This window comes from Delphinus delphis, chromosome 20, assembly GCF_949987515.2.
Source record: "Delphinus delphis chromosome 20, mDelDel1.2, whole genome shotgun sequence".
Classification (NCBI taxonomy): domain Eukaryota; kingdom Metazoa; phylum Chordata; class Mammalia; order Artiodactyla; family Delphinidae; genus Delphinus; species Delphinus delphis.
In genome coordinates, this window is record NC_082702.1 from 15,389,125 (window position 1) to 15,411,103 (window position 21,979).

General features: G+C 35.8%; 1 protein-coding gene across 3 annotated transcripts in view; it reads left to right on the top strand.

Moving 5' to 3' along the window:
• ZNF567 (zinc finger protein 567) overlaps positions 1-10,407 on the top strand; it is a 29,768-nt gene extending 19,361 nt beyond the window's left edge. For all 3 annotated transcript variants that reach the window (XM_059999375.1, XM_059999374.1, XM_059999376.1), the window contains exons 4-6: positions 3,999-4,125; positions 4,395-4,481; positions 8,041-10,407. In XM_059999375.1, the coding sequence (XP_059855358.1) occupies positions 3,999-4,125; positions 4,395-4,481; positions 8,041-9,761 (1,935 nt within the window). In that variant the 3' untranslated portion in view covers positions 9,762-10,407. The remainder of the gene's footprint in view (positions 1-3,998; positions 4,126-4,394; positions 4,482-8,040) is intronic.
• The last annotated feature ends 11,572 nt before the right edge of the window (positions 10,408-21,979 follow it).

The following is a 21,979-nucleotide window of genomic DNA, read 5'->3' on the forward strand; positions in this document are numbered from 1 at the left end:
TGCTGCACGGCATGTGCGATCTTCTTAGACCAGGGCTCGAACCCATGTCCCCTGCATTGGCAGGTGGATTCTTAACCACTGCACCACCAGGGAAGTCCCACCACTGATCTATCTCCATAGTTTTGCCTTTTCCAGAATGTTATATAGTTAAAATCATATATTATGTAGCCTTTTCAGATTGGGCTTCTTACATTTAATAATATGCATTTAAAATTACTCCTGGGCTTCCCTGGTGGCGCAGTGGTTGAGAGTCCGCCTGCCAATGCAGGGGACATGGGTTCGTGTCCTGGTCCGGGAAGATCCCACATGCCATGGAGCAGCTGGGCCCGTGAGCCATGGCCACTGAGCCTGTGTGTCCGGAGGCTGTGCTCCACAATGGGAGAGGCCACAACAGTGAGAGGCCCGCATACCAAAAAAAAAAAAAAAAAAGATTACTCCTAACCTGTTTTTGTGCATCTGTTCCTATATCCTGTTTTATTTTGTGTCAAGCAGTACATTTTCATAATTAATTTTTATTTCTCTTTTGAGTTTGTAGTTATATCAGTTTGCATTATTTTTTTGTTGTTGCTTTAGGGATTACAGTGTGTATCTTTAACTTAATCATGTTTTACTTAGAGATAGTACTGAATTACTTAAGGTAAAATATGTCAACTTGCAACATTGTATTTTCATTTATTGTCTTCCCCATGGTTTGTTTTTTTGTTCACCGTGTGTGTGATATTTATATTTGTAATAAATGGTGTTAGAATGCCTACTTTAAACCAAGGGTCTACAGCCCAGAGGCTAAAAACAGTCTGCTATGTGTTTTTGTACAGATTGTGAGTTTAAAATAGTTATACTTTAAATGTTTGAAAAAGTGCAAAATCAAAATATTTCTGACCTACATAATCAATATATTTCTCACCTACATAACTTATGAAATTTAAATCTCAGTGTCCATACATGAAGTTTTATTGAAACACAACTTTGCTCATTCATTTTATATACTGTCCATGGTTGCGTTCATACTAAAACAGCAGAAAGTGTTCACCAACCCCTGCTTGAAACACTCATGTTTTTTAAATAAGGAAGGAAATGAATATTTATAGTCTCTTATATACAATTTTTCTCAACCTCTTCATTCTTTCCTAAAGACCTTGTTTACCATCTGATGTCATTTTTACCTTCAGCCTGAAAACCTTTCTTTACCATTTTTGATAGTACAGTTTTGCTAGTGATGAATTCTCTCAGATTTCTTCTGAAAGTAGCTTTATGTTGACTTTATTTTCAATAGGTAATTTTGCTCAGTACAGGATTCTTGGTTGATGTTCTCTTTGGCTTTTAGCAGTTTGCTTAGGATTTACTGAGTGTGGTTTTCTTTTGTTTTTATCCTTTTGGGGTTCATTAAGCTTTTTCAATATGTAAGTTAAGTTTTGCTTACTTTGAATGTGTTAAGCCATTATTTCCTTAAAAATTATTCAGACCCTTTTTTTTCCCCCTATTTTTCTGGGACTCCAATTACACCTCTGTTGGATTACTTTGAAATTGACCCACTGCTCTCTGTGTGTCTATTCATTTTTTCTTTTTCTTTCCTTTTCTATTCAGATTGATTAATTTCTGTTGATCTAGTTATATATAGGCATACCTAATTTTATTATGCTTTTATTTCACTTAGCAGATATTTCATCTTTTACAAATTGAAGGTTTGTAGCAATGCTGAGTTTAACGCAAGTCTATTGGTGCCATTTTTCCAACAGCATTTGCTCACTTCATTTCTGTCACATTGGCTATTCTTCAGTATTTCAAACTTTTTCGTTATATTTGTTATCATCTGTGATCAGTGATCTTTGATGTTAGTATTGCAAAAAGATTACAACTCACTGAAAGCTCTGGTGATGATTAGCACATTTTAGCCATAAAGTATTTTTTAATTAAGGCATGTTCATTGTTTTTTAGACATAATGTCATTGCATTTAATAGACTACAGTAGAATGTAAATGTAACTTTTATATGCACTGGGTAACCAAAAAATTCGTGTGACTCACTTTATTGCAATAATCGTTTTATTACAGTGGTCTAGAACTGAATCTGCAATATCTCTGAGGTATGCCTGTATTTACAAGGTTACTGATTGCTCCTTTTTCTATTTCTAGTCTGCTACCTACATAGTGAAATTTTCATTTCAGTTACTGTACTCTAGAATTTTCACTTCGTGCTTTTTTAGCAGTTTATGTTTCAAGATTCTGTGCCAGGTTTTTCATTACTTCTTTAGATACATTTAGAACAGCTGTTTTGAAGCCTTTGGGGCAAAATCCAATACCTGGGTCCACTAGGAATTAGTTTCCATGAACTTTTTCTGAATATGGGTCATATTCCCTCTCTTCTTTTTCTGTTTTGTTTTGTTTACATGTCTAATTTTTGCTAGAAACCAGAACGTCATGAGTAATATATTATAGTAATCTGAATTCTGTATGTCTGTTTTTCTGAGGATGATTGTTTTTTGTTGTTGTTCTAGCAGACGATTAACTTGCTTGGAATCAAACTTCAAACTCTGCCCTCCCTGCCCCTCCACCTCCACCCCAAGTATGAAGCAGCTGATAGCTAGGTCCCTTAAGCTCCCACCTGCTGCTTTTTACCCTAGTCCCATGATGGGAGGTAGATTCCCACTGTGTTCATGTACTTTAGCTCTCAAAGAATTTGGTATATATTTATACTTAAATTTGGGACCTGACTTTCTACATTCTCTTTCTTTCAGTGTTTCACCCCTTATACTTCCTGCTGCTTTTTGTTAACTCCAGCTTCTGACACCTCAGTCCATTAAGGCTTCAGTTTTCTTCTGCTTAAGCTATGAGCAGGTTGTGGAATGCTGTTAATCAAAAATGCAGAAATCTCCAAATCTCACTAGGTACACTTCTGTTTTTCAAAACTCTTTGCTGGTGTCTTTCTGTTTGCTCTTTGCTAAGCCTCCTGTTATCTCTCTAACAATTGCTTAGTTTAACTATCAACCTGGAGTTATGGCAGAGTTTATACTCAGATTTGGGGTCTCATTTTTCCTGTAGTTCTCTCACTTCCAGAATTTATCACTAAATCTCCAGCTCATCTGCCAGCCCTCAATTCTGTCCCCTGTCACCTTTGAGGAAGCTCTTCACCTGAAGAGCTATGGGCTTTGGGGTACCTTCATGCAAAAAAGCCACAAACCAGGCTTCCCTGGTGGCGCAGTGGTTGAGAGTCCACCTGCTGATGCAGAGGACACGGGTTCGTGCCCCAATTCGGGAAGATCCCACATGCCGCGGAGTGGCTGGGCCCGTGAGCCATGGCCACTGAGCCTGCGCGTCCGGAGCCTGTGCTCTGCAACAGGAGAGGCCACAACAGTGAGAGGCCCACGTAACGCAGAAAGAAAAAAAAAAAGCCACAAACCTAACAATTCTTACTCATTGATGCCTTTTAAGGATAAACTCTCCTCCAATTTTTGCTTGACCAATTCACTCTATTATTACTGGATGCCCAAAGTCACTCCCATGCATTTTAAAACTATATTCTTCCTGCATAACACATTAATCTTGAAGAGGAAAAAATTTACCTCCTCAGTGAAGCCTGAAAAATTGTTCTGCCCTTGTAATACATTGTTATCTTGTACATACTTCTGTTACAGTACCCATAACACCTTGTAGATTTGTGTTGATACATACTTTCTTGAAGGTATGTGTTACATGCTTTGAGGTTGTAACTTCTTGTGAACAGGGACAGCATTTTGTATATCTTGGCACCCTAGTAAACGAGTCCAATTTGGGGTTACAAAGTGACTTCACAATAAACATTTTTAGAATGAGTTATTAAATAAATTTGGTGGCAAGTACTTCTACCTTGATTTTTGTTTCCCTTACTATTTAAATCACAAAACAAGAAAAATGGTAGGCATTCTTTACAAGTTTTCATAAGAATGCCACAAAGGAACAGGATCAAAACTAGTCTCCAATTTCTCGTCAATTTGTTCTGATCACAGTCCCAAACCATTACAGGGATCAGTGTCATTCAAAGATGTGACTGTGGACTTTAGTCAGGAGGAGTGGCAGCACCTGGATCCTGCTCAGAAGATGCTATACATGGATGTGATGTTGGAAAACTATTGCCACCTCGTTTCTGTGGGTAAGAAAAACTCTCTTTGAAACTTTCAGTAGCATGCATTTCCTTTCAAGATGCCTAAAATATGTGTGATCTTGATTTCAGGGATAAGAGGTGATGCATTCTTTTTGGTTGACAGAAAGGATTATTGTGTCTTCACTTGCATAGTGCAAGGTGTTAAATTTACTGTTATACAAAGGAGTATCTTAATTTGCAGTACTGAAAATTCACCTTATTGATTTTTCAAAGGTATTAACGCCTAAGCAACTTAATCCAAATCTTCCCTTAATCAGGGTGTCACATGACCAAGCCTGACGTGATCCTCAAGTTGGAACGAGGAGAAGAGCCATGGACATCATTTACAGGTCATACCTGTTTAGGTGAGTTTCTGACTTGCAGGCAGATGAAATCTGTGGAAAATAAATTTAAAGTGGTCTTGTGTTGGGTGACACTTTTGAAATATTTTGGTAGTGTCTTTTTAAAGGTTCCTAACCGTTGAAATGACTATTGTGCCTGCAAAACAATTAAATCACTTTCAAATGTCACTCTCCCTATATAATAGACTTCCTTAGTTTGCTTGGTGTTATCAAAGATAGTTGCCACTCTTAATCAAAATTAAGCCTTCCTTCTTTTAGATCTTTTTCCTTCCTTCTTATAGATCTTTTTTCTTGATTTGTATCCTTTTTTAGCTTTCTCGGTCCCTTATCTTTTAGCCATTGAATAGATTTCTTTTAGGCATTTTTAAATCTATCTTGAAGAAAGAAAAAATTCTTGGCTAATATTTGTCTTCTTAGTTGCTTTTTCTTTTCCTTTCTTTTATAGTATTTCAGATTTGTTTGCTATGCTAACTCTAAGTTCCCATTCTCACCAAGAGTCTAGCTATTAATTTTAAAGCTCACTCACCTTGGCCCAGACTGATAATTCTATGGTTACCATTTTCTTCCATTAAACTTCCATGGTTCGTTGTTATATGGCTGATCATCTTTCCTGAAATCATCCCTTGGTTTGGGTAAAACACTGAATCATTCTTATCCTGATTCTCTAAGTGATCATTTATTTCCAACTTACTCTGTTTTTTTTTACCACTCTGGCCATATTGACTGGAACAGTGCCTCATACATAATAGTCACAGAACTTTTTTTTTTTAAGGTATATTTTTTCATTGGACTCTCAGTCTTATTTCTCTAATTTGTCCTCAAGAGATCTACCTTTCAATTATATTAGTCTCATCCACTCTCAGAACTTAAGCTCCTTGTTTTATGTGGAGAACCTCTAATACCAACATACTCGGCACAGTCCTCCCACCTTCACTCCAGTCCTTCACAAGTTCTGCACTATGATGCCTCACCCCTTTTGTGACAATAAGTTGAAAATGAAAATCACCAACTTTCCTAGCTCTTAAATTCATTCCCATTTAACTCTTTCCAAATTATTTTATTACTGCCTTGATACCAGCTTGATTGTCTCTGTCATAATCTCTTGTGGATCTCTTCACAATTTGTGTTTATCAGCCCGTGAAATATATTTACATCCTCCCATATTTTCATTTTTTACTCACATCATACAAAATGACGACTACCTTATTTAATGTCTTGCATATGGTAATTACAATTTGTTTTTGCTATAATTTTTGTCCTAATTTTTTCAATTTATATTGTTAACTTTCCTGACAAGCTATATCATCACTTGTTCCCCACTACTTATTATTATAGGAAATTGAAATTCTCCTTCATACAAGGACTACTATAATAAGCCCTCATCTGGTCTTTTCAACTTTATTTCTCTCTTTTGTGGAAAATGCTTGCTAATTTCCACTTTATCTAGTCTCCTAAATGTTCTCTATACATGTAGGGTCTGTCATGATGTCTGTACTTTTCATTGTGTTCACCCTTCTGTATAGTGTATATCTTTGAAGTCTTGAGATTTCTTCTCCTTTCTATTCCTTGACTACTCCCCAACATATCCACCTTTCCTTTTCCTGAATTTCCATGCTGCTTACTAACTGTAACACACACAGCTCTTGGATGTTATATAATTTGATACTTGATTGTACATTGTTTATGCTTAAGGATTCTTTCTTTCAAAGATAAGATCCTCTGTATCTTCTTTGCCATAGTATACAACATTTTAAGTAGTCAGTAGTTGCTTCATTTTCTGTTTATGGAGCTGTACAGGGGAGATCTCTTTTTCCTCCATTCATAAAGTATGTACTGATAAGTCCTTTCAGAAGTACTTGCCCAGGCCATGGTTCTGTACATTCTGATTCAAATGGTTGGGTTCTAACAAACACTACCTATCTATGATATGCAGTGTTAATGTAAACTCAGAAGAGTACAAAGGCGATAACCAATAAAGTATTCCTTTATGAGAAAGGATTACTGTCAAAGTCTGCATTTTTCATGAAATATTTATGACACAGTGTAAGCTTGTAAAAAGATTTGTTAAAATTTTTTTTCTAGACCATAATTATTTTCAAGTTATAAAGAAGTAATGAATAAAGTGGTGGTGGGATATATGTGAAGGGTTTTGATATCATGGAGTAGTAACATTTTCTTGAAGATTATCTAAATATGATTAGAAATAAGACTGGAAGGCAAGTCAACTGATTAAAAGAACATGAGCAAAAGCATGTGATTAGGGATAAGGGAGATATTTATAGGGCAGTAAATATTAGGCTTTGATTGTTACGGGTGAAATTATTCAGATATGTGGACAACCCTGAAAACTTGTTTGAATATAAAAAGTAAGTCTAGGTAATGTAAAGTTTTGTTTACAGGAGAAATTCCTTGTGTGTTAGTATTGTGGGTAATGGACTCAAGGAAGAAATAGATTTTTGAACCTAGATTTAACATTGTTTCACTAGATGTGGATGATTGCAAAGCAAAAGAGTCAAATATAGTTCTAAATTTATAAGAGAAATAAAGGTTAAGATTAATGAGTGATTTAGAACCAGAGTGAACAATCTTTCTGGTCCCCCATATGGAAAACTGGAGTTAAGAATGTTACCGTATTGGGGAAAGACTTGAATCTTTCTTTAAACCTCTAAGTTAGCACTTAAAAAGAAGAATAGTTATAATTAATGATCATGAGAGTTTTGTTATTGAACAATTCTGATAGAAAATAATAACAACAGCAACCTGAATACACTAGTGAACATACCCCTACTCTGTTTTAAAGTTCCTGTTGGAAGTGTTTTCCTAGTATTTCCCTCACAAGAAAAAATGATCCCCAGCTATATAGAGGATTATAAACACTAGGAAAATAGTTGATGCTTAGAAAGATTTATTGGTGGGTGTGTGGAAAGAGGGTGGTGGAACAACTGGAAGTATTTTACCTTACAGTCTAGGGATGAATATTTAAAAGTATAGGCTCAGGGGGATTCCCTGGTGATCCAGTGGTTAGGAATCCACACTTCCGCTGCAGGGGGCATGGGTTCAGTCCCTGGTCAGGGAACTAAGATCCCACATGCCACGTGGTGCGGCATAAAGAAATAAAAGTATAGGCTCTGATCTGTGTCCTCCAAATGCCTTCCTCTAAAATTTTCCCTGAACAAACTTTTCTGCTAATTTTTCTTGTTCATCCTACTTAAATCTTAATGCTCTTGAAAGGTTCACTTCATTGCCTCTGAATCCACCTATCCAAGCATGAATTCCTCTTCCACTATTCTTTTGTCTCTTCTCCTTACTGCTTCGTGTGTTTGTTTCACTTTCTGTATGAAGTTCTGGTGCAAAATGCAAATGTTACTAGTGTTCATTACTTATTTTTCATCTTTTTCCACACTGAGGCAGAGTTTTTAATTTAGGTTCCATGTCTTTTCCCAGGCAAGGAATAATTTGTCCTTGGTCTTTTTTGGCCTCATGTACTAGACCCTATTACAATTCCTTTCAATAGCAAATATGTGAAGATTCACAAGTTGTTATTAATTATATTCTTTCCTAGAAGAAAAGTGGAAAGCTGAAGACTTTTTAGTGAAATTCAAGGAACAACAAGATAAATTTTCTAGATCAGTTGTATTAATCAACCACAAAAAACTGATTAAGGAGAACAGTAGTGCATATGAAAAGACATTTACTTTAAGCAAAAACCCTATTAATTCAAAAAACCTACCTCCTGAATATGACACTCATGGAAAGATTTTTAAAAATGTTTCAGAATTAATCATCAGTAATCTAAGTCCTACAAGAAAGAGACTTAGTGAGCATAATGGATATGGGAAATCACTCCTCAATACTAAGCCAGAGACAGCTCACTCTGGAGGCAAATCCCATAATCACTGTGGTAGGACTGTCAGTCATAATGAAATGATTATGCAATATCATGAGATAGAAACTTCAGCACAGTCATTTGGATATAATGACTGTGAGAAATCCTTCCTTAAAAAAGGAGGCCTAATTACACATAATAGAGCTTACAGAAGGGAAAAACCATCTGAATATAATAAAAGGAGAAGAACAACCAATATTGAAAAAAAGCATATATGCACTGAATGTGGGAAGTCCTTCTGCAGGAAATCAGTATTGATTCTGCATCAGGGAATTCACACAGAGGAAAAACCCTACCAATGTCATCAATGTGGAAATTCATTTAGAAGGAAATCATATCTCATTGATCATCAGAGAACTCACACTGGAGAGAAACCCTTTGTTTGTAATGAATGTGGTAAGTCCTTCCGCCTAAAGACAGCCCTCACTGATCATCAGAGAACACATACAGGGGAGAAATCATATGAATGTCCACAATGTAGGAATGCCTTCAGATTGAAGTCACACCTCATTCGTCATCAGAGAACTCACACAGGAGAGAAACCATATGAGTGTAATGACTGTGGGAAGTCTTTCCGCCAGAAGACAACACTCTCCCTACATCAGAGAATTCATACAGGAGAGAAACCCTATATTTGTAAAGAATGTGGGAAGTCCTTTCACCAGAAGGCAAATCTTACTGTACATCAGAGAACTCATACAGGGGAAAAGCCCTATATTTGTAATGAATGTGGGAAATCCTTCTCTCAGAAGACAACCCTCGCTCTTCATGAGAAGACTCATAATGAAGAGAAACCTTATATTTGTAATGAGTGTGGAAAATCCTTCCGCCAGAAGACAACCCTTGTGGCACATCAGAGAACACATACAGGGGAAAAATCCTATGAATGTCCTCACTGTGGGAAGGCTTTTAGAATGAAGTCGTACCTCATTGATCATCACAGAACTCACACAGGAGAGAAACCATATGAATGTAATGAATGTGGGAAATCCTTCAGTCAGAAGACAAATCTCAATCTACATCAGAGAATTCATACAGGAGAGAAGCCCTATATTTGTAATGAGTGTGGGAAGTCTTTTCGCCAGAAAGCAACCCTCACTGTACATCAGAAAATACATACAGGGCAGAAATCCTATGAATGCCCTCAGTGTGGGAAAGCCTTTAGCAGGAAGTCATATCTCATTCATCATCAAAGAACTCATACAGGAGAGAAACCATACAAGTGTAATGAATGTGGGAAGTGCTTCCGCCAGAAGACAAATCTCATTGTACATCAGAGAACTCATACAGGGGAGAAGCCTTATATTTGTAATGAGTGTGGTAAGTCCTTCAGTTATAAGAGAAACCTTATTGTCCATCAAAGAACTCACAAGGGAGAAAACATGGTAATGCAGTAATAAATGATGTGATTTCTTTGTGAAGCCTTTCTAAGTTATTGTAAAACTTTAGTTTTTTAAAAAAGCATGCTTAACATGTGAATAAGGTAATTTTAATCACAAATGTAATAATAATTATTAACTTAATGTACTATACCACATAACTATTTATCTACTGTTCACTAGCATATGAAATGGATATGATCATTGATATTGAACTCTTATCAGCAATGAAGCTAATTTTTTACGTTTTCAAGTTCTCCTGCTGACTCAGTTTATTTTTTTTAATTCTTATATAATACATGCAGAAGCAAGATACAAAGTGGTTTTAAGTATCAGTCTCCATAAGAGGAAGAAATTATGAAGTATATTTCTCATTGCACTCTGCGGAATAAAAGTTAGTTGTTACTTCCCCAAAGATTACCACTTCCCTGGCTTTTAACATGAAATAGTTTTTGCATGTCTTTAAACTTTATATTTTATTATACATTACAAATTTTTTGTCTTGTTTCACTCAACATATTAAGGTTTCATACATTATTGCATGTGGCAGTAGTGTATTAATTTTCATTCTGTATACTCTTCCATTTTAAGAATATACTGCTATTTATCCTCTTGATGGATATTTGTATTTTTTATAATTTTGTGTTGTAATAAAAATACTACTATAAATATTCTTGTATATGTGTGTGTGTGTGTATTTCTGTTGATTTTATATGAAGACTGGGATTACTCAGTCCCAGGGTGTACGTAAAGTTTTTTCAGTTATGTTAGATACTGCCAAACATCTCTCAGACCTTTCTCAATGTGAGATGATTCAATTTGGAGAGTAACAGCTCTGTAATTCAAGTGGAGAAATGTCATTCAACTGGAGAATTCCTACTAAAAAGAAATCCTTATAATGTTATAATTGTGAGAAGGCTGTTAGTCATGAATATATGAATGTAATAAATGTAGAAAGACCTTAGCTGTGGCTTAAACCTTACACAAAATCAGAGAATTCATATTGGAGGGCATCCTACAGTTGTCGTGATTATAGGGGTACTTTTAGCAATAGCTTATGTCTTTCACCATCAAAGAATTTATACTAAAGAAAGGTTAAGAAGGAACATAGATGAATAAAATTTGGGAGTATAGGAGTCTATTCCCTTTAATAGAATTATGAAAAATATATATAAGTAAGCCTATGTATAATATAATAAGCCTATGTAAAGTAAGCCTTTTATACCTTGATTTATCTCACAGGAAATGTGGGTCTCGAAAATCCCAAATGAAAAATCACTGGAGATTTTGATGTGTGAGAGTTGGAAATCTAAGATAATACCATCTATAGCATCTTTTCTGTGAAAATAGTAAGCTCAACAGCAATTTGAACAGTGTTACTAAAGGCCCTTCTTGAGGGGGATTATTCATAACCAATATTCATAACCATACATGAAGTTATTGTAATAAAATTCAGTAGAAATTTAAATAAACTGTTTTTCCCCCCAATTCAGTAGAACTGTAAACTGTATCTAAGTAAGTAGGAAAATAATTGATAGTTCAAGTATCTTACATTAAAAATGTACATACAACAGGCCATCTGGCCTATAGAAAGGGGCACCAACTGCCAGTGGATTGTAAATGGAAACATGCTTGTCATTCCAGGTCTTGCAGATGATTTCAGAGCAGAAAAAGAACAGTGGGTGATGAAGCAAATCAGACATGAAAAAAATTTAGACCTGAAAGGGACGTACGATAAAAGATAAAATGCCATGTCTGACTGGACAGAACTTTGAGAAATATAGCCTTAACTAATAGTTATTATTTATGTTTAGAGTTTTTTTTTCTAGTGTGTAGGCAGGATGAACATATTAGAATAAAATACCTACAACAAGTAAGATTACAGGATCTATATTCAGAGTTATGAGAACCTAGAAATTATTTCATTTGTATAAATCTGTGTTTGTAGATGAGTAAAAATATATGCTAACGATGACGACTACCAAAAGAACTGCATTCACAACCAAGGATGCAAGCCTACCTCTTTTTCCTGAGTATGTAGTGAGTTGGAAGCAAAACCCTCCACCAGCAAAAAGATTTTTGACTCACTGAAGGCTAGGATGATGGTTAGCATTTTTTAGCAATAAAGTATTTTAAAATTAAGGTATGTACATTGCTTTTTTAGACAATGCTATTGCACACTTACTGTAGACTACAGTATAGTATAAACATAACTTTTATAGTATAAACATGACATACTGGGAAACCACAAAATGCATGTGACTCGCTTTATTGTGATATTTGCTTTACTGTGGTAGTCTGGAGCCAAACCCACAATATATATGTGTATTATATATGTATATTAAGGCCACGTTATGATGGACAACATATAGTTGGGGTTTTTAAGAAATTCCAGTTGGACAATGTCTTAATACTGGTTTTAAACCATTTGCATTTAATGTATATATACTGATATCGTTGGGCTTTAGCTCTAACATTCTTTCCTGTATCTCCCCTCTATTTTTAATTCCTGTTTCCTTTTCTTGCTCTCTTTTTCATTTGAATATATTTTATTATTCCATTTTAATTTATCTATTTAGCTTTTTACTATTTCTTTGTTTATTTTCTTTAGTGGTTCCTCTGGGGATTATAATACACATAATATATATAATTCACAATATACTTTGAGTTAACATTTTAGTACTGCATGTTGAATATGGAAACATTACCACCATATTTGTCCCTTTTAGCCTCCCCTCTTTATGATTATCATATTTACTATATCTACATCCATTACAAACTTCATCAGAAAGTGTTATATTCCTTGCTTTTTATCACAGTAAATTTTTAAATTATTTTTAAAAACCAATAATTTTATTATTTATTCAGCAATTTGCCATTTCTGTTGCTCTTTACTTATTTCTGAAGTTTCAGGTTTTTCTTTGATATCATTTCCCTTGCATCTAAAGAGCTTCATGTAGCATTTCTTTTACAGCAAGCCTGCAAGTAACAGATCCTCTTTGTTTCCCTTTACCTAAGAATATCTTTTATTTACCCTTCATTCCTGATAATTTTCACTGGATAAAGTTTGGGGTTGACATGTCTTTCCTTAAAGCACTTAAAAAATGTTGTTGCACTATCCTTTGGCCTTCATACTTTCTAATGGGAATTAAGGGATTGTTCTCCTATATGTAATGCATCAATGTTCTCTGGAAGCTTTTGAGATTTTTTTCTTTGATTTTCAGCAGTTTGGTTATGATGTGTCTCAGCAAAGGTTTCTTTTAGTTTATCCTTTTTGTGGTATGCTATATTTCTTGAATCTGTAATTTTAAGGTCTTTTACCAAACTCGGTAGGTTTTCAACCATTGATTCTTTAAATACTTTTTTCTTCATGGCACTCCATTTTGTTGCTGAGCCCATCAAGTAAGTTCTAATTTTCACTTTTTCAGTTCTAAAATTTCCTTTTATATATCCGAGAATTATATAATAAAAATTTTAAATGTTTAATTTCCTTTTGGTTCTTTTTTTATAGCTTCTGTTTCTCTGCTTAGATATTCACTCAAGAGTTCACCTTTACATCTTGGAACATGGTTCTAATTCTAATGTGGATCATGTCAGTATTGGTGTCTTTTTCTTTTCCATTGTGAGTTTTAAAATTGTCCTGTTTGTTTGTATGTGGAGTACATTTTTATTGTTTCCTAGACATTTTGAATAATTTGATTCTCTGAGTCTAGTTTAAATCCTATGAGAAACATAATTTAGGTTTGTTTGTGTTAGCAGGCAGTTTATTTAGATTCAATATGCAAGTTCCAAACTACTTTCTGTGCCCTGGGGTTCCAATGTCATTTCAGTTTTCAAAGAATTTGAAAATTGGAATTCAGTGTGCATTATCTTTTATGTGCTTCACCCAGTACCCACTCTGAGACCTGGTTGATGGTCCACCTGGTTCAGTTCTCAAGGCCTTTGGTATGCTGCCTAGTGTCAGATCTACACATGTGCACCCTCGAGTTCATATAATACTTTAAGGGATCCCTAACTTGAGTTGCTCCTCTCCCCTATCTCACTAGAACTCTTTAGTTCCCAGAGGACCACTTCCTGGATCTAGTTAGAGCAACAGGGCTTTATTTAGCCTTCCCATTCTGCTGTGGCCTTCCCACAGCTAGGGCTTCTTCCAGTGCCAATGAGTGAGAGAATAAAGAGGAAAAAAGCAATGGGATTTCCTCCACCTTCTTTAGAACAGACTTCCACTAGTAAGATAGGATTCCCTTTCCTCAGGGTTTAAGTATTTGCTGGCAGCTGCTGCTACCACCACCTACCCAATCCAGGACTGCAGCTTTCAGGACTAGTGTTTGCCTGCAGTGAGACCAGAAAGAAAAGAAAAACAACATGGATTTCTTCTACCTTCTCTGCTCCACAAAAACCCCTTCTCCCACTCTTCCAACTATAGAGAGTTTCTTATGGAGCTCTTTCCATCCAAGTTTGGCTCACAGTTTTGGGATTCAGGTTGTTTCAGTTCAGACCAGCACACCACCAGATCAAACTTCCAACTTCTTGTTTCCTTCTCAGTCTGTCTGCTAACATTTACTTTTCAGTTTTCTCAGCTGCCTCATCCATTCTGTCTATGATTTTAGTTGTGTTCAGTGGGAGAGGCAGGGTGGAACATGCTAACTATCTTAACTGGTACTGCTGCTTTTTTTTTTTTCTTTTAAATTCTTGAGTTTGGATGCATCTTGCTTAAAGAGCTGGAAATAGAGTGCAATCATGTGGTACGATTATGTCAAATTCTGAATGGTGACTGATAGGCAAAACAAAAGTTCTGCCTCTCAAGTCATGATTTCCTCCGTGTTTGGTTTCATTTTGTTAATATTTTCCTTAGAATATTTGCATTAATATTCATAAGCTCATCTAGATCTTTTAGAAACTATCTTGATCCAGTGTTTAGACTTCTAGTATGAGCTTGTAAAATTCTTTTAGAGATTATCCGTAGTTTTTACCTGATATTTAAGTATTGTTTTGTGTGTGTGTGTGTGTGTGTGTGTGTGTGTGTGTGTGTGTGGTACGTGGGCCTCTCACTGTTGTGGCCTCTCCCGTTGCGGAGCACAGGCTCCAGACGTGCAGGCTTAGCAGCCATGGCTCACGGGCCCAGCTGCTCCGCGGCATATGGGATCTTCCCGGACTGGGACACAAACCCGTGTCCCCTGCATTGGCAGGCAGACTCTCAACCACTGCGCCACCAGGGAAGCCCTAAATATTGTTTTAAAGAGAGGTTTTGGACCAGATTTTCATTTTCCTGCTATATGTATTGTACTATGCAGATTTCTACCTCATCTTGAGTCAATTTTAAAGAAAATACTTTCTGTATATAATATTACTGATATTTTTAAACTCTCCATAAATATATGTGTGCTACCTTATTAGTGCTGTCATATTTCTCACCTTTACATTGATCAAATTTATAAGTCTAGTTTAGATCAGTGTTTTTTCCACAAAAATAAATTAAGGAGGTTTTATTGCTTCTTCCACTGATTTCCAATTTTAACTGTACGAACTGTTTTCTTCTGTAGTTAGGTTAATTTGTTCTTTTTCTGGTTTCTTAGGTTTGATTACATCATCAGTTTTATCAAGTGTCCACTATGTGACAGACACTGTTTCAGAACTAGGATTATAATAGTATAGTCACGTGGGGCAATGATGTTAATCGTTGAATGATGATGCAAAAACAGTTCTGGCCCTATGTCTTGATTTCCCACATTTGTTAAAGGGTATTAGTGTTCTTCTAAGATGATTTTGGTCACCTCATACAGGTTTTGTTATGTAGCAACTCATTATCACTCATATCTGAGTGGTATCCTGTTTTAATACTGGTTTTCTCTTTGAATCAAACAAATAAAATATAAATTTCCAAGAGGAGGTTAGAATCACTCCACACTTTCTAATTGTAAGAATAAAAAAGAACCTTTAAAATGGAGAGAGTTGACAGTCACCACCTTAACCATATGATCAAATTTAGCCTCATTTTATCAATATGTACCTTGATATACAATACAAAATACTTTACATCATTTATGAAATAGTCTTGCAAAATTGTTTGATCCAAACTTAATCTTCTCTCTATACTTAGTTTCCAATGTAAATGGCAGAATTAATTAAATGACAACATTAGGAAACGAGAACAACAATCGAAAATATGGAACATCCTACAAGACTACTGCATGGACTCTAAGAAGAAAAAGTCATGGAAAAAAAAAGTGAAGAACTAAACTAGCCTAAAAGAGACATATCAACTAAATGCAATTTCTGAACCTAGAGTTGACTCTAGATAAAAAACGAAAGCAAACAACTGTAAAGTCAATCTTGGGACAGCTGGGAAAACCTGAATGTGTGTCACATGATATATTTTAGAAGATGTGGTTATAGTATGGTTATGTTGAAAATTATAGGAAGATAAACCAAATATGACAAACTTTTAGCTATTAAACTAGGTGGGGGGGCAGGGTGGTAAATACATGTCCATTGTACTTTTCTAACTTTCCTGTTTGTTTGAAAGTTTTCATAATGGCAACTTGGAAGGTTTACTAATGGACAGTTTTCTCTTTGTTATCCTTTTGATAATTTCTAATAAACTTTGAATTGTGAGAGGAGAGTGTAGATTATGGGGTATCTGTTATTAGGAATTTATTAACAGAATACTGCTTCATACCCTTTTCTACTTAAGCAACTAGCTATATTCTCAATATATATTTACAGCCACTAGTTCCAGAGTATTTATTCCAGCATTAGTTTCCTGATGCAGCTCAGCAGGAATGAAATTGTCTCACATGTTCTCTATATTTTACTGGACTTTATTCAAAATCAGTCATCTGAGGTTGAATAGGAGAATGGGGGTGATTGGAGGCTCTTCTAAGTTCATTACCAACATAGTGTCTTTCTCTAAGAATTTGCTAATGATAATGCTATTAATTATCATCAGAACAACAGTAGTTAATATATTTGTCAAATAGTCTTATAAGGGTTTACACGTATTAATCCTCACAAAAACACAGGTATTGTCTTCACCATTTTACAACTGAGGCACAGAAGTAATATATTGGTATATTGCTGAATATCTTGAAGATGATGATAGGCTAGGTATGTGATGTGACCAAAGGCTTTCTTTCAGTTCCACAACTGATAGATTAAGAGATTCTCCTCTAGTATAAGTTTGCTGGTATCCAACAGGAATTGAGTGGTTTTGATCTCAGGTGACCTCAGCCTGCAGCAGCTTGAAGCAGAATCTCAGTTCCCCAGCCAGAGATTGAAGTCAGGCCGTGGCAGTGAGAGTGTTGAATCCTAGCCACTAGACCATGAGGACCAGTGGCCAGTGACAAGGCCCTGGCTTATCTGCTTTGTAGAAATGAATTTCAACAAAGAGACGGAAAGTAGTGAAACAAGTAAAGTATTTGGGGGGAAAAAAAAGTACGTGTGAATAGACACACAGGAGGCCTCAGAAAGAGAGCTGCGCCTTCATGGTAGTTTAAATCACTTAGGTGGGGCATCTCTTTCGGGTTTCCTCTGGCCAATCATCTTGCTTTGCCAGGTTCTGAGTCCGTATTTGGTATAATTCAGGGTCCTCCCCTGAGGTGCACATGCAACTCTTAGCCAAAATGGATTCCAGCCCAGAGGTCTATGGATAGGTTGGCATCACCTACTATGGGGTGGTGCCCCCCCCCTTTTTGGCCTCCACAGAGGCCAAATGTGCACATGTAGTCAGGAAGGTCTTCTTGACCTCAGAATCAAAATATGTGGTCTCTTTATCTTTTATCTGGACAGGACTCAGCTCCTCTTCACTTCTGCCATTATCTCTATCTTGGAGTATCTACTCCACAGGGGACAGACTCCAGCTGCTCAGCCTGGGGCCCGTCTATCTCCTGCCTCAGGTTTGGAAGTATTTTATATATTCATTAGATTAAGATACCTGGCAAGAGATCTTTTACGCTAAATAAGTTGTAAGAATGACCAAAAAAAAAAAAAAAAAAAAAAAGGTTTCCTAAACATTTCCCGTAGTGTTAATATTCTATAAAGAGTTGAGTCAAAGAAAAAGTACCTTTGAATTAACACTATAAGGTTATGAATTCTCAGGTGTTCATAGAGACATGAATATTTGGCCTTCACACATTTCTTACATTTTTAGAGTCTTTTGCCATTATTAATTCTCTGGTGTTCAGTAAAACATGAACAAAATCTAAAAGCATTCCCACATTCCTCACATTCAGGGTTTCTACTTAATGTACATTCACTGATGTTCATTCTATCTAAAGGCCTTCCCACATCATCGTGCACATTCATAGGTTTGGTTTCTCACCATTATGAATTATCTAATGATCTGTAAGGATTAAATGAAGTTCAAAGGCCCTTCCATAAATCTTAAATTCACACAGTTTCTCCTTAGTGTGCATTTTTTGATGTTGAATAAGTGTTGAACTCCATCTATAGGCCTTCCCACATTCATAGGGTTTCTCACCAATATGAATTCTTTAATGTTGAATCAGATGTGTCCTCTGCCTAAAGGCCTTCCTACATTCTTGACATTCATAGGTTTCTCATTAGTATGAATACTCTGATGACCTATAAGGTGTGAATGAAGTCTAAAGGTTTTCCCACATTCCTTACATTCATAAGATTTCTCATCTGTATGAATTTTTTTATGTTGACCAACTTGTGCACGTAATCTAAAGGATTTTTCGCATTCCTTACATTCATAGGGTTTTTCATCAGTATGAATTTTTTGGTGTACTCTAAAGTATCTGGAAGAACTGAAAGTCTTCCCACAGGCCTGACAGTCATAGGGTTTCTCCCCAGAATGGATATTCTGGTGTACTTTAAGGTTTTTGCCAAAACAACAGCTTTCCCACATTCTTTACATGTATAGGGTTTCACGCCACTATGAATTTTTAGAGTAGTTGACATATTCTAAATGTCTTCCCACATTCCTTACATTCTTAGGGTTTCTCCCCTGAGTGAATATTTTGGTGTACTCCAAGGTCTCTGCCAAAAAACTAAAAGCCTTCCCACATACGAGACCTTTACAGGGTTTCACTCCATTATGAATTTTCAAATGTCAAGTTGGTTGTTCACGAATTCTAAAGGCCTTCGCACATCCCTTACATGCATAAGGCTTCTCAGCAGTATGAATTCTCTCATGTTTGATTAGATCTGAGCTATAATTAAAGGTCTTCCCACATTCTTTACATTAATAAATGTTTACTAGGAATTCTGTGATGTAGGGTAAGAGATGTGTCTTTTCTGTGAATAGATATATTTTCATAGATGATTTTCATTTGGCTAAAATATTCTTTTTGAGGCTCTTGTTTCTTAATCTTGACTTTGTTCTGCCAGCTATTTTGGATAATGGAACCCTCAAGGTCAAGCATTTCACTTCTTTATCTTACATTTAGATAAATTTATTTCAAAAATGTTTTTGAAATAAATAAAGTCTTTGTATCATATCTGGTCTCCAAACGTGGAAAAATAAAGCAAGAAAACTAACAAATGTTGTTTTCCTGTACTGGGGTACAGAAGGGGGGCACAGGGGGACAGCAGAGATAAGTGATAAACTGAAAATACATTAGCAATGAATTTCGATAGTTATTATGCAGTTTGAAGAAGGCAAACAGTTTAGAGAATAATGAAAGCATATGTTGTGAGATCTGTTAACAATGAAAATAGATTAAATCATTGATTCTAAAATGTAAGTGTTCAATTAGAATCACCTCAGGAGCCTGTTGCAAGTATTAATTTCAGAGACCAACCCAGACCAAGTGAATCAGAATCTATAAGGGTAGGTCTTAGGCATCTATACTTTTAACCACTCCATCAGATGTATCAGAGGCAGATCAATGTTTGACATTCTCCGTTTTTTGTTTGTTTTGGTTTTCTTGGCCACGCTGTGTGACTTATGGGATCTCAGTTCCCCTGACCAGGGATTGAACACAGGCCACGGCAGTGAAGGCCCAGAATCCTAACCACTAGGCCACTAGGGAACTCCCTGACATTCTCTACTTACAGATTTTTTTCCAGTGGTTTCTCACTGCAGTTAGAACGTTATATGACAAGTTAAAGATGGAAAACAAGGCCGTTCTTATAAGAACTCATCTCAACCACTGCCCTTTTAACCTACCTTAAAAATTCCTTGAAGGCACTAAATCTGACACATTATTTCCCATCTTTTGGAACTTCGCATTATGTTGTTTCATCCCCATGAATTCCCCTGACACAGCTCTTTATAGGCCTGACTCCTCATTCTTCGTTTCTTCAGAGAGGCTGTATGATCAGAACCTACCAATTCCATGTTCATTATTCTCTATTCTAATATCTTGTGTTTTGATCTACTTTCACTGTTTTCAATTACATATTCTTTAATTTCTCATTTCTTAATTTATTTCCAGGTATTTTTATAGCCCTAAAACTCATGATGGGTAGATCTAATTCTACTTTATTTACTATTAATAAACAAGAGCTAGGATACAGTAGTTTTTAAATAATTAATTTTAGAATAACGGAACCACTGATTTTAAGAATGAAAAATAAGAATAAAGGTAAATAATACAAAGATAAGCCATTGGGAAAGATAATTTGATGCCTATCAAAATACAGTTTACTATAATTACACAACAGTTACTATATATGACTCATTGCCTATAATCTCTCACATCTTCCATATACTTGTCTCACACTTTTCCTACAGTGATCAAATATATGTTTTCCTTCATCACTTTCCTTTCTGATGGGTTGAAATGAATTTGATCCAAACAAGCTCAGTTAAATGCACAAACAGAAAAGGTGACTGCATTCTTCTATCATCTTTACCCTTAAATATACAGGTATCTCACCACAGTCGACCATTCTGCCAGTGGCTACTCTTCTTTGTCCCCCATTTCAGTAAGGCAATAGGATGTTTAACTTACGATTCATTTTTAGTATTACACATCTATCCAAAGGTGATTACTAATCTCTCTTGTTCATTGAAGCTTTCTGTCAGGTCCTCCAATCTATTCCTTCATCATCAAGGCTAACCAGTAGCATACTTCCCAGCAAAGTATCTCAATGATTATTCAGGTATTATAATAGGTAATATATTATAGTAGGTATATCCAAAATTGGATACTGTGCTAAGATCAAAGTGTTGACAAGGCTGTCTTCCTTCTGGAAGCTGTAGGGGAGAATCTATTTCCCTGTCTTTTCTAGCTTTTAGTGCCTGCCTTCATTTCCTGGCTCATGGCCCCTTCCTATGTCTTCAAAGCCAGAGCATAGCATCTTCAAATCTCCTTCTATGACTCTCCTGCTTCCCTCTTTCTTTTATAGGAGCCCTTTGATTACACTGGGCCCACGAGGGTAATAATCTAGGATAATTTCCCCATCTCAGGGTCCTTAATTTAGTCATACCTGCAGAGTCTCTTTTGCATATAAGTTAACATATTCACAGGTTCTGGGGATTAGGACATGGACATTTTGGGGACATTAGTGTGTCCACTTGGATTTATTTGAAATGAAGGGATGGTCAATACTAGATAATCTGTTAATATGACTGGTTGTAATATTAGATCTAATGGGGAAATTCACATAATTCTCTCCTTAGAAGCTCAAAAAGCATGTGATAATTCAAAACCCAATCTTGTTTTTTGAAGTTCCATAAAATAGGAATTGATATATAGATATATTGCAGCTTAAAAACCAGGGACTTAAGGAGGAAACACTGGAGGCATTCCTGCTACATTCAGAAAAAAACAAAGGTACTCACCATCAACCCTACTATTCACTGACACAGAAGGAAATTAGATATGTAAAATTTGGGGAAAAGGGCTAAAAAACTAACAATGTACAGATATGATTGTATCTCTGGGAAACTCAAGAAAATCAAGTAAAAATCTGCCACAAACAACCAGAGAATTCAGTTTGGTAGTGGGATATAAAATTAATATACTGAAATTACTAGTCTTCATATATAAAAATAATAGTTTCATATTAGAATTAGGGAATGTATTTTTAAAGCAAAAACTTAAGGTGAAATTAGCAAAATTTATGAAGGACACAGTAAACACTCCTAAATGAAAAATGCATTTGAACCTTGGGAAACATATCCTATTCTTGGATGAGAACATTCAACTGCATAAAAAGACATCGATAATTCTCTTAATTCAGTACAAACTTCATGTGATCCCCCATAAAAAAGCCAGCATGTTTTTTCTCTCAAGAACTAGACATGTTAAATTTAAAGTTCA